Raw genomic sequence first — 16,207 nt, 5'->3', positions numbered from 1 at the left:
TGGGGAGGAGGTAGTTGGGTGTGCTATTTACAGATGGGCTGTGTACAGGTACAGTGATCGGTAAGCTGCTCTGACAGCTGATGCTTAAAGTGAGAGAGGTAGATATAAGTCTCCAGCTTCAGTGATTTTTGTAATTCGTTCCAGGTATTGGCAGCAGAGAACTGGAAGGAAAGGTGGCCAAGTGTTGGGCTTTGGAGATGACCAGTGAAATATACCTGCTGGAGGGAGTGCTATGGGTGGGTGTTGCTTTGGTGACCATTGAGCTGAGATAACGCGGGGCTTTACATAGCAAAGACTTATAGATGATCTGGAGCCAGTGGGTTTGGTGACGAAAATGTAGCAAGGGCAAGCCAACGAGAGCATACAGGTCGCAGTGGTGGGTAGTATTTGGGCACTGTGATAGACTACATCCAATTTGCTGAGTAGAGTGTTGGAGGCTATTTTGTAAATGACATTGCCGAAGTCAAGGATTGGTAGGATGGTCAGTTTTACGAGGGATACGTTTGGCATCATGAGTGAAGGAGGCTCTGTTGCAAAATAGGAAGTCGATTCTAGATTACTTTTTGTTTGGAGCATTTAAAAGCAGTTGGAGGCCACAGAAGGAGTGTTGTATGGCATTGAAGCTCGTTTGGAAGTTTGTGTCCAGTGTCCAAAGAAGGGCTAGATGTATACAGAATGGTGTCGTCTGCGTAGAGGTGGATCAGGGAATCACCAGCAGCAAGAGTTGCATCGTTGATATATACAGAGAAATGAATCGGCCCAATAATTGAACCCTGTGTCACCCCCATATAGACTGCCAGAGGTCCGGACAACAGGCCCTCCGATTTGACACACTGAACTCTGTCTGAGAAGTAGTTTGTGAACCAGACGAGGCAGTCATTTGAGAAGCCAATGCTATTGAGTCTGCCGATAAGAATGTGGTGATTAACAGAGTCGAAAGCCTTGGCCAGGTTGATGAAGACGGCTGCACATTACTGTCTTTTATTGATGGCGGTTGTGATACCGTTTAGGACCTTGAGCGTGGCTGAGGTGCACCCATAACCAGCTCGGAAACCAGATTGCATAGTGAAGAAGGTACAGTGGGATTCGAAATGGTCGGTGATCTGTTTGTTAACTTGACTTTCAAAGATTTTTGAATGGCAGTGCAGGATGGATACTGGTCTATAACAGTTTGGGTCTAGAGTGTCTCCCCCTTTGAAGAGGGGGATGACCACGGCAGCTTTCCAATCTTTGGGGATCTTAGACGAAAGAGAGGTTGAATAGGCTAGTCATAGGTGTTGCAAGAATTTTGGAAAGAGAGGATCCAGATTGTCTAGAATGAAGTTATGGTGAGATTTGCCAAGTGGAGGGCGAGGGAGAGCTTTGTATGCATTTCTGCTTGTGGAGTAAAGGTGATCAATAGTTGTTTTTTTGCCTTCAGTTGTACAGGTGACATGCTGGTAGAATTTCAGTTTCGCTGCAATAAAATCACCGGCCTCTAGGACCACCGCCTCTGGATGAGCATTTTCTTGTTTTCTTATGGCCCTATACAGCTCGTTGAGTGTTTGTGGTGTTAAATAGACAGCTATGGAAAATATAGATGAAAACTCTTTTGGTAAATAGTATGGTCTACAGCTTATTCTAACTCAACTAAGCAGAATATTGAGACTTCCTTAATATTATTGATTAGGAGTGGATGGAGAGAGCAATGATGTTAGAGATGGAGAGGAGTGAAGGTGGTGCTGACTTATGTTGAGAGGTCATTTTAGATAAATGCGACCAGGTCTTGTTGACATCGCCGTTGAAAGCTTTACTGGCGTGGTTGTGTTGATCACACAGCTGTGTGTCTATGCATCCAGACCAACAATATATCCAGACTCTTCATCCTTCATTCATCTATCCATATACCCTTATAAACCCATCCTAAACACACTTTCATTCCTTCATTAATTCCTTCATCCATCTCTCTGTTTTACAGCCTCTCTCTCTCTCTCTATCCTTTCCCATTCTTACACACCTTTATGCCTTTTGTCATCGTTCCCTCCAATCCCTCCAATCTCTCACACAAGCCTTATTCTTTCATCCATCCTTCCTATTTTCTATATCTCCATTCTTTTCTGCCCACATTTTATCGTCTAACCTCTCTCATATCCTTGTCCATCCCACCCCCATGTTCCTTCCTCCGACCATCCTCATCAAATCAAATCAAATGTATTTATATAGCCCTTCGTACATCAGCTGATATCTCAAAGTGCTGTACAGAAACCCAGCCTAAAACCACAAACAGCAAGCAATGGCGGTGTAGAAGCACGGTGGCTAGGAAAAACTCCCTAGAAACGCCAAAACCTAGAGAGGAACCAGGCTATGAGGGGTGGCCAGTCCTCTTCTGGCTGTGCCGGGTGGAGATTATAACAGAACATGCCCAAGATGTTCAAATGTTCATAAATGACCAGCATGGTCAAATAATAGTAATCACAGTAGTTGTCGAGGGTGCAGCAAGTCAGCACCTCAGGAGTAAATGTCAGTTTGCTTTTCATAGTAATTCATTAAGAGTATCTCTACCACTCCTGCGGTCTCTAGACAGTTGAAAACAGCAGGTCTGGGACAGGTAGCACATCCGGAGAACAGGTCAGGATTCCATAGCGGCAGGCAGAACAGTTGAAACTGGAGCAGCAGCACGGCCAGGTGGACTGGGGACAGCAAGGAGTCATCATGCCAGGTAGTCCTGAGGCATGGTCCTAGGGCTCAGATCCTCCGAGAAAGGGAAAGAAAGAGAGAATTAGAGAGAGCGTACTTAAATTCACACAGGACACCGGATAAGACAGGAGAAGTACTCCAGATATAATAAACTGACCCTAGCCACCGACACATAAACTAATGCAGCATAAATACTGGAGGCTGAGACAGGAGGGGTCAGCAGACACTGTGGCCCCTTCCGATGATACCCCCGGACAGGGCCAAACAGGTAGTATATAATCCCACCCACTTTGCCAAGGCACAGCCCCCACACCATTAGTGGGATATCTTCAGCCACCAACTTACCATCCTGAGACAAGGCCGAGTATAGCTCACAAAGATCTCCGCCAGTGCACAACCCAAGAGAGGGGCGCCAACCCACGTCAGTGACTCAACCCACTCAAGTGACGCACCTTGAGGAACACCAAAATTTACATTTGATTTGTCAGAGGACAAACCATTCACAGCGACAAACTGATATCTTTCTGACAGATAAGATCTAAACCAGGCCAGAACTTGCCTGTGTAGACCAATCTGGGTTTCCAATCTCTCCAAAATAATGTGGTGATCGATGGTATCCAATGCAGCACTAAGATCTAGGAGCACAAAGACAGATGCGGAGCCATTAAAAGTTAATTTGCCACCTTTACAAGTGCAGTCTCAGTGCTATGATGGGACTGAAGCATTTCGTATACATTGTTTGTCTTCCGGAAGGCAGTGAGTTGATGCACAACAGCTTTTTCTAAAAATGTTGAGAGGAATGGAAGATTCGATTTAGGCCCTCTCTTCCTCTTCCCGCTTGTCTTCCAAAATGATTTTTATTCCAATGTGTCTCCCACTGTTTTAAACTGGCCTCTGAATCATCATCCCGCCAGACACATCTTCCACTATCAGCCAAAACCAGAGGGAAGGAGGTAGAACAACTGCAGCCACAGACTGGGTCCATCCCTCCCTCCCTAATCAAATACAATTAACATCTGAATGCCATGCAGTAGATTGATGATCTTTGGGGAGAATGAAAGGGATGAGCGATTAGAGTTTATGGGGACTGTGATTGTGGTTCGTGAGGACTATGATTACGGCTTGTGAGGACTGATGTGCCAGGCTGACTGAAGTTCTAATCTGACCCCCTGGTGGAGAGGAAGAAGATCAAAGACTCTCATAACATCCCATCACGGGGCTATAGCTGGGCCAGTCTGGAGTCACTGTCTCTGTCTGTCAGGCTACTGTGTGGTGTTGGTGGAGGAGTCAACAGACACACAGTGAAATTGAACAACCTCCTAGTGAGGCTGCCCGATGTTGAGGGATGTAGCGGTGAAGACCACGTTGTGTGATTCGTGGTGTCATCTGCACAGTGGTTTCGCAACAGATTAAATAATGGTTCCGTGATTTACAGTACATGTGAATGGCATAGGGTTGCAACATTCCAGAAACTGTCCCAATGTTTTCCAGGTTTTTGAGAAATTATCAGAATCAGAAGGGAGGGAATCATCCAACTTGGAATCATCCAACCACAATTTCTGAAAAATGTAAAAGCCCTAAATGAAGTGGAGATACTTAATGTATTTATTCTATTTATTCTATTCACACACATTTTCACACTAGTGTTATTCTGATTGTGTATCTGAGCTGCAGGGGGAGACGAAGATCTTGAAGCTGAAGAACCTTCGTCCTCAAGACTACGCCAACTACAGCTGCATCGCTTCCGTTAGGAACGTCTGTGGTATTTCAGACCGAAACATTGTCTTCAAACTCACCAACAAGACAGGTTAGTCTTCAAACTCACCAACAAGACAGGTTAGTCTTCAAACTCACCAACAAGACAGGTTAGTCTTCAAACTCACCAACAAGACAGGTTAGTCTTCAAACTCACCAACAAGACAGGTTAGTCTTCAAACTCACCAACAAGACAGGTTAGTCTTCAAACTCACCAACAAGACAGGTTAGTCTTCAAACTCACCAACAAGACAGGTTAGTCTTCAAACTCACCAACAAGACAGAGTTGATGTTTTTGATCTTACAATTTAATACACAATTGAACCCCAAATGTGGATTCAATGTATAAAAACATTTGTTGAGGATAACAGAAAAAAGTGAAATACTTATTTCTATTGTGGTCCTCTTCAAAAAAATCAAACATGTTGCACATTCACATCTAAAATCTGAAATCTAGTAAACATCACATGGCCAAAATAATTAAACAACTGTGCAAAGACTAAAACATACGACACTTCAATAGTCCTCCTGATAACAGTGGTGTCTCTCCTTGGGAATAGCTTGCAGAACTAGCCGGCCAGCATTGTCTAAAACTCACTAACAAGATGGGGTTAGTCTTTTAACTTCTTGAAACTCCCCATCCCGGATCCGGGATTGTGACTAAAGCCTCAGGCTCATTAGCATAACGCAACGTTAACGATTTCTGAAAATCGCAAATAAAATTAAAATAATGCGTTTGCTCTCAAGCTTAGCCTTTTCTTAACAACACTGTCATCTCAGATTTTCAAAATATGCTTTTGAACCATAGAAATTGACTAATTTGTGTAAGAGTATGCAAAGCTAGCATAGCATTTTGTGTAGCATGTAGCACGCAACATTTTCACAAAAGCCAGATAACCAAATAAATAAAATCATTAACTTTGAAGAGCTTCGGATGTTTTCAATGAGGAGACTCTCAGTTACATAGCAAATGTGCAGTTTTTCAAAAAAATATTATTTGTGTAGGACAAATCACTCCGTTTTGTTCACGTTTGGCTATGAAAAAAACCCTGTATACAGTTATAGCCTGAAGCTCATTAGCATAATGTAACGTTAACGATTTCTGAAAATCGCAAATAAAATGAAAATAATGCATCTGCTCTCAAGCTTAGCCTTTTCTTAACAACACTGTCATCTCAGATTTTCAAAATATGCTTTTGAACCATAGAAATGGACTAATTTGTGTAAGAGTATGCAAAGCTAGCAATGCATTTTGAATAACATGTAGCACGCAACATTTTCACAAAAACCAGATAACCAAATAAATAAAATCATTTACCTTTGAAGAGCTTCTGATGTTTTCAAAGAGGAGACTCTCAGTTACACACCAAATGCGCAGTGTTTCCTGAAAGCTTCTGTGTGTAGGAGAAATCGTTCCGTTTTCTACATTGCGCCTGGCTACTGAAACGAACCGAAAATGCAGTCACCTACAACGTAAAACTTTTTCCGGATTAACTACATAATATCGACCGAAACATGGCAAACGTTGTTTGGAATCAGTCCTCAAGGTGTTTTTTCACATATCTCTTCATTGACATGCAGTTCGTGGAAGCTTGCTTTACTCTGTGTATTGTTTGGAAAAATACTGGCAGGTGACTTTTGCGCACCAATTTCGGCGCAGGACACCGGGCGGACACGTGGTAAATGTGGTCTCTTATGGTCAATCTTCCAATGATCTGCCTACAAATACGTCACAATGCTGCAGACACCTTGGGGAAACGACAGAAAGGGCAGACTCATTCCTCTTGCATTCAGAGCCATATAAGGAGATCATGACAAACAGAGCCTCAAAAATCCTTGTCATTTCCTGGATGCCATGTCATCTTGGTTTTGCCTGAAGCTCACGTTAAAGGGCACGCACAGAGAAGATATTTGTATTTCTGGACACGTCAGAGTGTTTTCTTTCGAACAGTAGCAATTATATGCATAGTCGAGCATCTTTTTGTGACAAAATATCTTGTTTAAAACGGGAACGTTTTTCATCCAAAAATGAAATTGCGCCCCTAGAGTTCAAAGAGGTTAAATCACTAACACGATGGGGTTAGTCTCCAAACTCACTAACAAGATGGGGTTAGTCTTCAAAATCACTAACAAGAGTGGGTTACCCTCCAATCCCACTAACAAGAGGGGGTTAGACTTCTAAATCAGTAACAGGATGGTTTAAGTCATTAAACTTAACCAACAAGAGGGGGTTAGTCTTCAAAATCACTAACAAGATGGGGTTAGTCTCCAAACTCACTAACACGATGGGGTTAGTCTCCAAACTCACTAACAAGAGGGGGTTAGTCTCCAAACTCACTAACACGATGGGGTTAGTCTCCAAACTCACTAACACGATGGGGTTAGTCTCCAAACTCACTAACACGATGGGGTTAGTCTTCAAAATCACTAACAAGAGGGGGTTAGTCTTCAAAATCACTAACAAGATGGGGTTAGTCTTCAAAATCACTAACAAGAGGTGGTTAGTCTTCAAACTCACTAACAAGATGGGGTTAGTCTTCAAAATCACTAACAAGAGGGGGGGAGTCTTCAAAATCACTAACAAGAGGGGGTTAGTCTTCAAAATCACTAACAAGAGTGGGTTAGACTTCAAACTCACTAACAAGAGGGGGTTAGTCTTCAAAATCACTAACAAGAGGGGGTTAGTCTTCAAACTCACTAACAAGAGGGGGCTAGTCTTCAAAATCACTAACAAGAGGTGGTTAGTCTTCAAAATAACTAACATTGCAGGTTAGTAGCTTCAAACTTAAAGGTCAATCTGATTTCTGCAGTGGCCGTACAGCATTTAGGCAATGTGGCCTCAGCAAATGTCAGAGCATTCATACTTCTTGCACTTTGGGAGCTGTCATACGCATCCAATAAATTGGTCTGCACCACTTATAAGGCACCACTCGTAGTGATTCAGGGCTAATCTCTATAGCCAGCCAGCTAATTACGAGCAATTGGCAAATCAAAAAGACACGTGCTTCCCACCTGCATCTCTGCTTCAACCCTTAATTTAATTGTTTTGCTTTATGAGTTTGTAACGCAACTGCCTCCACTTCTTGTGGCAAGCTTCCACTTCCATAGATGAGGTAAAGAGGTCAATAGAATTAGACCATAACAATGGAAAAGCCATAGAAACGTTTTGGGGAATGATTCTGTGAAGGAAAGATCCGGAATCTCCTCTTTGACCGTCAGCACAATTAGCCTACATTTAGGCTATGTGTATTTTACACTATGCTGAGGTAAAAATCTGAGTACAATACTTGTATTGATGTCAACCCCAATACATGTTTGTCATCATCATCAATCAACTGCATTACAGTTGAAAATGACTTTGACTACCACCACTGATTTCTATATGCTAGCTATGCTACCAGCTTAGACAAACAGGAGTTAGCATTTAGCTGTCACTTCTTCTAAATTTGAAAAGGGACAACTTCCTAACGTTATGCAGTGAAAACATCCCAATATATCCAAATCAGACTTTAGTAAGCAAATTGTGGTACTGTCACAATACATTTTTATCCCATCTATCCCCATTACCTCCCCAACCTCTTTCCAGGAGTTCAAACTCATTTTCGATTCCCTACATGAGGTATCATCAAGATGTTTATATTTACAAACTTATTCTGATAGCCTTTCATCAAGGTTCTCCATAGTGGTTAGAGCGTTGGACTAGTAACCCCAAGGTTGCGAGTTCAAACCCTGAGCTGACAAGGTACAAATCTGTCGTTCTGCCCCTGACCAGGCAGTTAACCCACTGTTCCCAGGCCGTCATTGAAAATAAGAATTTGTTCTTAACTGACTTGCCTGGTTAAATAAAGGTAAAATATAAAAATAAAACAATGTCAGTGCAGAGCTATATGGTGCTATGCAGAGCCCTTTGCATTGTTACAGAGCCCTTTGCATTGTTACTTTGGGAGGCGCACAGCATTTCAGTAAGGAGCTTGAGTTGGTCTCCGAAGGCTCCGCAATTGCATCACACCCTTCATATGGATCTTCAGCACTGCATTGCCGGATCAAGCATAAATCACGTTTACCAACAAGACAGATTAGTCTCCAAACTCACCAACAAGACAGGTTAGTCTCCAAACTCACCAACAAGACAGGTTAGTCTCCAAACTCACCAACAAGACAGGTTAGTCTCCAAACTCACCAACAAGACAGGTTAGTCTCCAAACTCACCAACAAGACGGGTTAGTCTCCAAACTCACCAACAAAACAGATTCGTCTCCAAACTCACCAACAAAACAGATTCGTCTCCAAACTCACCAACAAGACAGATTAGTCTTCAAACCCACCAACAAGACAGAATTGCCTTCAAACTCACCAACAAGACAGAATTGTCTTCAAACTCACCAACAAGACAGAATTGTCTTCAAACTCACCAAAAAAGACAGGTTGGTCTTCGCTCTCATCAACAAGACATGCACCATAAAGTCTATAAGATAACACCAAAACTCTAACCTCTTTCTCTCCAGTGTCTCCGTCCATCAAGCTGCTAGTGGAGGACCCCATTGTGGTGAACCCTGGCCAGACGGTGTCCCTGGTATGTATCACTACGGGTGGGGAGCCCAAACCAACGCTGAGCTGGGTCAGCAGCTCCGACAGCCTGCCTGAGAAAAGTGTGGTAAAGGGTGGAACACTCACCCTGCCGGCCATCACCTCAGACGAGGCTGGTGTATACAGCTGTGTGGCCACTAACAACGTGGGCAACCCGGCCAAGAAGTCTACCACGATAGTGGTCAGAGGTGAGAGGGAGGGAGGGAGGGAGGGAGGGAGGGAGGGAGGGAGGGAGGGAGGGAGGGAGGGAGGGAGGGAGGGAGGGAGGGAGGGAGGGAGGGAGGGAGGGAGGGAGGGAGGGAGGGAGGGAGGGAGGGATCAGGGCTGGGTGTAGGTGTAAGTCTAACATACACTATAAAGTAGAATCCTTAGAACATCACGGTCGGGCCGTGTCAAGAGGTTCCAACGTCTTGATGTAATGACATGGACTGTGATGGACTGACAGATGCAAGGTCAGACATTTGAGTCCCACTCAGTGGGGAGGGGGGCAACTTTGTATTCAATTTTGTAATTTTTCTTTTTCAGCGAGGGGGTTACAGGTGCAAGACAAAACATTAGAATAAATGCATACAAAGATATACCAAACCCATTCCCCCTCAAATAATAACTGTATCCACTGGTTAAATGGGAGAAAGTGTGGTGGATGCCATCTAAGAGCCATCATCTTTATTTTGCGGCAGTGCTGCCAGAAGTAATCTTCTCTGATTGATTGAGATTCAAGGAGCTTTCATCGTTAAGTAACGTAATAGATGGAAAGCATTGCATATTTAAATTCATGCACCTCTAAATTAATTTTGTAACTTTTCTTATCAGATTCTCAACATTCAAATGACAGGAATGGTTACTACAGTATGTTACTACAGTATGTATGCATAATGATACAATGACAGATCTCATTGTGGATGTTACCTTAGAATATTGATCCTACAACATACAGCGCCAGCTGGCGACACATAAAGACTATATCATCATAGCACATACAGGGGCAAAGCCCATAGAATGGGGATGCATGTGAAACCATTCATTAAAGAGACTTAATAACAGGCCAATTAGAGTCGTTAAGCCAAGGCAGTCTAGCTAAAGGCACTGCAGGCTGTTTGGCTATCAACTGGGATAAGGACTTAGTGTCCAAGGCTCTTCCCCTTGTAGTAATTAACTCATGGAACAGTCAATAATTGTAGACTTGCCTTTGGGAGCAGCCAATGGGATGAGGCCTTAGTTTTCAAGGCTCTTCCCCTCAAGGTAATTGACACATGGAGCAGCCAATAGTTAACTTGTCTTTGGAGGAGCCATCGGTGTTTGTATAGCAGTTTGATTCATGCAAAAGGAGTCTCTAATGTTGTGGTGAATTGGTATAATATTGAGTGGAAGACTGTGCTGCCTATTAAATATGAGGTCCCAGAAACAGGGGAGGCAGCAGTGAAGTAGGACAAACCTTAGCACAGTGCATTTGGACATGCTGAATATGACAGCTGGTTAGGATAGTGGTAGTGGTGGTGTGTGTGTGTGTGTGTGTGTGCATGTGTGTGCACGCATTTGTCTGTCTGTGTGTGTGCATATGTGTGTGTGCGTGTGAACAGATATGACATGATATGTGTGTTAGTTTATGTTTTATGTATTTGTGTGTGTGTGTGTGTGTGTGTGTGTGTGTGTGTGTGTGTGTGTGTGTGTGTGTGTGTGTGTGTGTGTGTGTGTGTGTGTGTGTGTGTGTGTGTGTGTGTGTGTGTGTGTGTGCATGTATGTGTGAGGTTGTTGATCACACCCCTAGTCCTTGAGAAGCCCTCTCATGCGGGTGATGCCAAAGGGGCTGTCTGTTTTTCACAGATCTGTCCTCAGCAGATGGTGGCGTTTCTGCCCATGCTGTCCCACCAGCCGGACTGGCTCACCCCTCCTACAGTGCTTTGTGTGTGTGTGTGTGTGTGTGTTTAGTTTGCCCCCTGATACGGCTCAGCATGCTGTTGGCTCACCACAGCTCTACTGCCATGACCCTTTAATGCATTAACAGAACGAGACACATCTCCAAGTGCAGAGCCCAGATCTCAGGACTATGTTTGGCAACAAAAGGACACTTTAGTGACACAATGACCTGGACAATGGATGAGAGCTGTTCTCGGCCTCTGTCAGCACAAGGTCTATTCGTTAGAGAATGTGTTCGCTGCAAGGTGTGTGCGTGTGCGTATGCGTGTGTGTGTGTGTGTGTGCGTGAACGTTGCATCCCTGTGCGTTTCATCCTTGTGCATTTCATCCTTGTGCATTTTTAAAGCGGTTTGATTTGCGGGTGTGTGATGTGGGGAAGTGACTGGTGCTGGAGGTATCAAACATTCAGAATCAAACAATGTTCTGATGTTCTGTCGTCGTCTCGTCATTTTGTTGTCTCGTCGCTTCGCCTGACAATTCCTCCAGGACTTTCTTCTTTTCATACAACTCCAAAGGATACATCAGACATTCCAGTCAGTGAACACACACACACACATACATGCATAGGCACAACCTCTCCCCAAACACACTCACTCACCCAGGCCCTACACACTCTGTAAAGGCTGTTCTGCGTTATTAATAACACTGATATTAATAACGCAGAACACCTGCAATGGGTTTCATGGTGGGCCTCCCTCCCGCTGATGTTATGTAGACAGATTGTTAGGAAAAACAATCCCCTCATGACGTGACTTGTAACAAACTGGCTTTTAGCGTGTAAATCAACATGTGAATGACTCTTATCAAATGTGCTCTGAAATAAATTGTTGTCCTGAGACCCATATATTTCCATTTATAAATGACAAATGTAATGGTCCGGATGGACGTGACCTGGCAGACAGACTGCAAAGTTGGGCAGCGGAGTGCATGTGTGTGTCCTGCTGGCCGCTGACTGAACTTGTCAATTACCGCAGAGGTCAACCACAAGGTCATTCACAGATTCAATGGCATGTCACTCGTCTCCATTCATACATTGGCATGTGTCACTGTGTGTGTGAGTGTGTGTGAGCATTAACGTGTGGAGGCAGGGTGTGAAGGCGTGTGTGGTGGGGGTCTGGGGTTGCACGGTGGGTGTGTGTGTGCCGGAGGTATGTTTGGCTGGGGACTGGTGCCTTTGTCCCCGGTATGTTTTTACCCTTTCTATCGTCACGAGAGGAGGTACTATAGGTATCAGGTAGACTAGAGGAGAGGAGGTAGGTATCAGGTAGACTAGAGGAGAGGAGGTAGGTATCAGGTAGACTAGAGGAGAGGAGGTAGGTATCAGGTAGACTAGAGGAGGTAGGTATCAGGTAGACGAGAGGAGGTAGGTATCAGGTAGACTAGAGGAGAGGAGGTAGGTATCAGGTAGACGAGAGGAGGTAGGTATCAGGTAGACTAGAGGAGAGGAGGTAGGTATCAGGTAGACGAGAGGAGGTAGGTATCAGGTAGACGAGAGGAGGTAGGTATCAGGTAGACGAGAGGAGGTAGGTAACAGGTAGACGAGAGGAGGTAGGTAACAGGTAGATGAGAGGAGAGGAGGTAGGTATCAGGTAGACTAGAGAAGAGGAGGTAGGTATCAGATAGACTAGAGGAGAAGAGGTAGGTATCAGGTAGACTAGAGGAGAAGAGGTAGGTATCAGGTAGACTAGAGGAGAGGAGGTAGGTATCAGGTAGACTAGAGGAGAGGAGGTAGGTATCAGGTAGACTAGAGGAGAGAAGGTAGGTATCAGGTAGACTCAAGGAGAGGAGGTAGGTAGCAGATAGACTAAATGAGAGAGAGGAACGCTAAGCTAGACCAGTGGGAGAGATGGATGGATTCATGGATTATGGATGGATGGATGGATGGATGCCATGATGTGGTGCCAAAGGAGAGATGGACAGACTGAGGAGACGGGTAGGTCAGAGAGAGAGATACAGGTGTCACTGCCAACTTGTCAGCTAGCTCAAAAGAGGAGGGGTCTGTAGCTAGTGTGTGTGTGTGTGCACATGAGGATCCAAGCAGTGTGAAGGGTCCAGGGTTCAAGTCCCTGTTTGGGTGCCAATTCTGTAGCGGTATTTATTAGAGAGGGGTAAAGAAAGATTTTGTTCGGGCGCCAGGCAGGTATTAACCATGCCAAAAGGAAAAGAGTAGAATAGAGAGAGTACCACTACCAGACCCACACACATCAGCAGAAGAGACTGCCTAGAGTGTAGCCTGTTTACCAGATAGCCAGTGGAGAGAAAAGAGAATACACACCATATAAAACCCACATCACAGCACGGGGGTAACCCCAACAAGAATACCTCATACAATAATACTAATACTAATAATGGCAGAGCAATTAAACAGCAACTTCATACAAGAACGAACCCAGTCATCAACAGAGGATTTGCAATAATCTGTATTATTTTCTAGTGGATGAGTGCAGAGGGTATGAATGTGGGGGGTGTTCATCGACACAACAAAGGCCTTAAAAATGTCCACAGTCTTCTCGGCCACATGTCATTAGTACACCTCACCTCAATACAGTTCACATAACAATGCACAACCTGCAAGCAACCTCCCTTTTAACTAAAATGTCCATCAAAATACTGGCAGGGCAATAATAGTCCAGCTCTAATGAACTTCAATGGGAAGTGCATTTGAAAAATAGAGAGTCTGTTGCAGGGTAAAGCATGAACGAGTGGGAGGAGAAAGTGTTATGTACTTGAGTGAAGACCCAAAAGCGGTTTTAACAGAAAACAGAGTTCTTTAATGAAAAACAGGAATGGCATAAATCCTCTTCCAACGTTGACAATGGAACAAAAGAACGTAGTATAGTGCAGGATGCACCTGCCAGGCAGACTCCGACAGGATAGGACAAGGTGGAAGCAAACGAGACGACAGCTTGCTTCTGGCATCAAAAACACAAACAAGAATCAGACACTGAAAGTAGCAGGAACAGAGAGAGAAATAGAGACCTAATCAGAGGGGAAGAAGAGAACAGGTGTGAGAGTGAATGAGCTAGTTAGGGGAGATGTAGAACAGCTGAAGAATGAGAGACAGAGAAGGTAACCTAAAAAGACCAGCAGAGAGAGACAGAGTGAAGAGAAAGGACAGGAACAGACATAACAAGACATGACAGTACCCCCCCACTCACCGAGCGCCTCCTGGCGCACTCGAGGAGGAAACCTGGCGGCAACGGAGGAAATCATCGATCAGCGAACGGTCCAGCACGTCCCGAGAGGGAACCCAACTCCTCTCCTCAGGACCGTACCCCTCCCAATCCACTAGGTACTGATGACCACGGCCCCGAGGGCGCATGTCCAAAATCTTACGAACCCTGTAGATGGGTGCGCCCTCGACAAGGATGGGGGGAGGGACGAGCGGGGCGCGAAGAACGGGCTTAACACAGGAGACATGGAAGACCGGGTGAACGCGACGAAGATAGCGCGGGAGAAGAAGTCGCACTGCGACAGGATTAATGACCTGGGAAATACGGAACGGACCAATGAACCGCGGGGCCAACTTGCGAGAAGCTGTCTTAAGGGGAAGGTTCTGAGTGGAGAGCCATACTCTCTGACCGCAACAATATCTAGGACTCTTGGTCCTACGCTTATTAGCGGCCCTCACAGTCTGCGCCCTATTACGGCAAAGTGCCGACCTGACCCCCTTCCAGGTGCGCTCGCAACGCTGGACAAAAGCCTGAGCGGAGGGGACGCAGGACTCGGCGAGCTGAGATGAGAACAGCGGAGGCTGGTACCCGAGGCTACTCTGAAAAGGAGATAGACCGGTAGCAGACGAGGGAAGCGAGTTGTGGGCGTACTCTGCCCAGGGGAGCTGTTCTGACCAAGACGCAGGGTTACGAAAAGAAAGACTGCGTAAAATGCGACCAACAGTCTGATTGGCCCGTTCGGCTTGACCGTTAGACTGGGGATGAAAGCCGGACGAGAGACTGACGGAAGCCCCAATCAAACGGCAAAACTCCCTCCAAAATTGAGACGTGAACTGCGGGCCTCTGTCGGAAACGACGTCAGACGGAAGGCCATGAATTCGGAAAACATTCTCGATAATGATCTGAGCCGTCTCCTTAGCAGAAGGGAGCTTAGCGAGAGGAATGAAATGAGCCGCCTTAGAGAATCTATCGACAACCGTAAGAATAACTGTCTTCCCCGCTGATGAAGGCAGTCCGGTGATGAAATCTAAAGCGATGTGAGACCACGGTCGAGAGGGAATGGGAAGCGGTCTGAGACGGCCGGCAGGAGGAGAGTTCCCAGATTTAGTCTGCGCGCAGACCGAACAAGCGGCGACAAATCGACGCGCGTCACGTTCCCGAGTGGGCCACCAGAAACGCTGGCGAATGGAAGCGAACGTACCCCGAACGCCGGGGTGGCCGGCTAACTTGGCAGAGTGGGCCCACTGAAGAACGGCCGGACGAGTAGGAACGGGAACGAACAGAAGGTTCCTAGGACAAGCTCGCGGCGACGGAGTGTGAATGAGTGCTTGCTTTACCTGCCTCTCAATTCCCCAGACAGTCAACCCGACAACACGCCCTTCAGGGAGAATCCCCTCGGGGTCGGTGGAGACCTCAGAAGAACTGAAGAGACGAGATAAAGCATCAGGCTTGGTGTTTTTTGAGCCCGGACGATAAGAAATAACAAACTCGAAACGAGCGAAAAACAGAGCCCAACGAGCCTGACGCGCATTAAGTCGTTTGGCTGAACGGATGTACTCAAGGTTCCTATGGTCAGTCCAAACGACAAAAGGAACGGTCGCCCCCTCCAACCACTGTCGCCATTCGCCTAGGGCTAAGCGGATGGCGAGCAGTTCGCGATTACCAACATCATAGTTACGTTCTGACGGCGATAAGCGATGAGAGAAAAACGCGCAAGGATGGACCTTGCCGTCAGAGAGAGAGCGCTGAGAAAGAATGGCTCCCACGCCCACCTCTGACGCGTCAACCTCAACAACAAACTGACTAGAGATGTCAGGTGTAACAAGAATAGGTGCGGATGTAAAACGATTCTTAAGAAGATCAAAAGCTCCCTGGGCGGAAACGGACCACTTAAAGCACGTCTTAACAGAAGTAAGGGCTGTGAGGGGAGCTGCCACCTGACCGAAATTACGGATGAAACGACGATAGAAATTAGCGAAGCCCAGAAAGCGCTGCAGCTCGACGCGTGACTTAGGAACGGGCCAATCAATGACAGCCTGGACCTTAGCGGGATCCATCTTAATGCCCTCAGCGGAAATAACGGAACCGAGAAAAGGGAC

At 45.7% G+C, this 16,207-nt stretch overlaps 1 protein-coding gene across 1 annotated transcript in view; it reads left to right on the top strand.

Annotated features, from left to right (window-relative positions):
* The window catches only part of LOC135557304 (MAM domain-containing glycosylphosphatidylinositol anchor protein 2-like), a 111,486-nt gene that overhangs the window by 33,549 nt on the left and 61,730 nt on the right, over nt 1-16,207 (top strand). The window contains exons 7-9 of the mRNA XM_064990489.1: nt 145-236; nt 4,351-4,483; nt 8,937-9,206. Of these exons, the coding sequence (XP_064846561.1) occupies nt 145-236; nt 4,351-4,483; nt 8,937-9,206 (495 nt within the window). The remainder of the gene's footprint in view (nt 1-144; nt 237-4,350; nt 4,484-8,936; nt 9,207-16,207) is intronic.

The sequence above is a fragment of the Oncorhynchus masou genome, chromosome 16 (genome assembly GCF_036934945.1).
Source record: "Oncorhynchus masou masou isolate Uvic2021 chromosome 16, UVic_Omas_1.1, whole genome shotgun sequence".
NCBI lineage: Eukaryota > Metazoa > Chordata > Actinopteri > Salmoniformes > Salmonidae > Oncorhynchus > Oncorhynchus masou.
The sequence above is the reverse complement of the archived record's forward strand: the minus strand, read 5'-3'. Positions and strand labels throughout refer to the sequence as shown.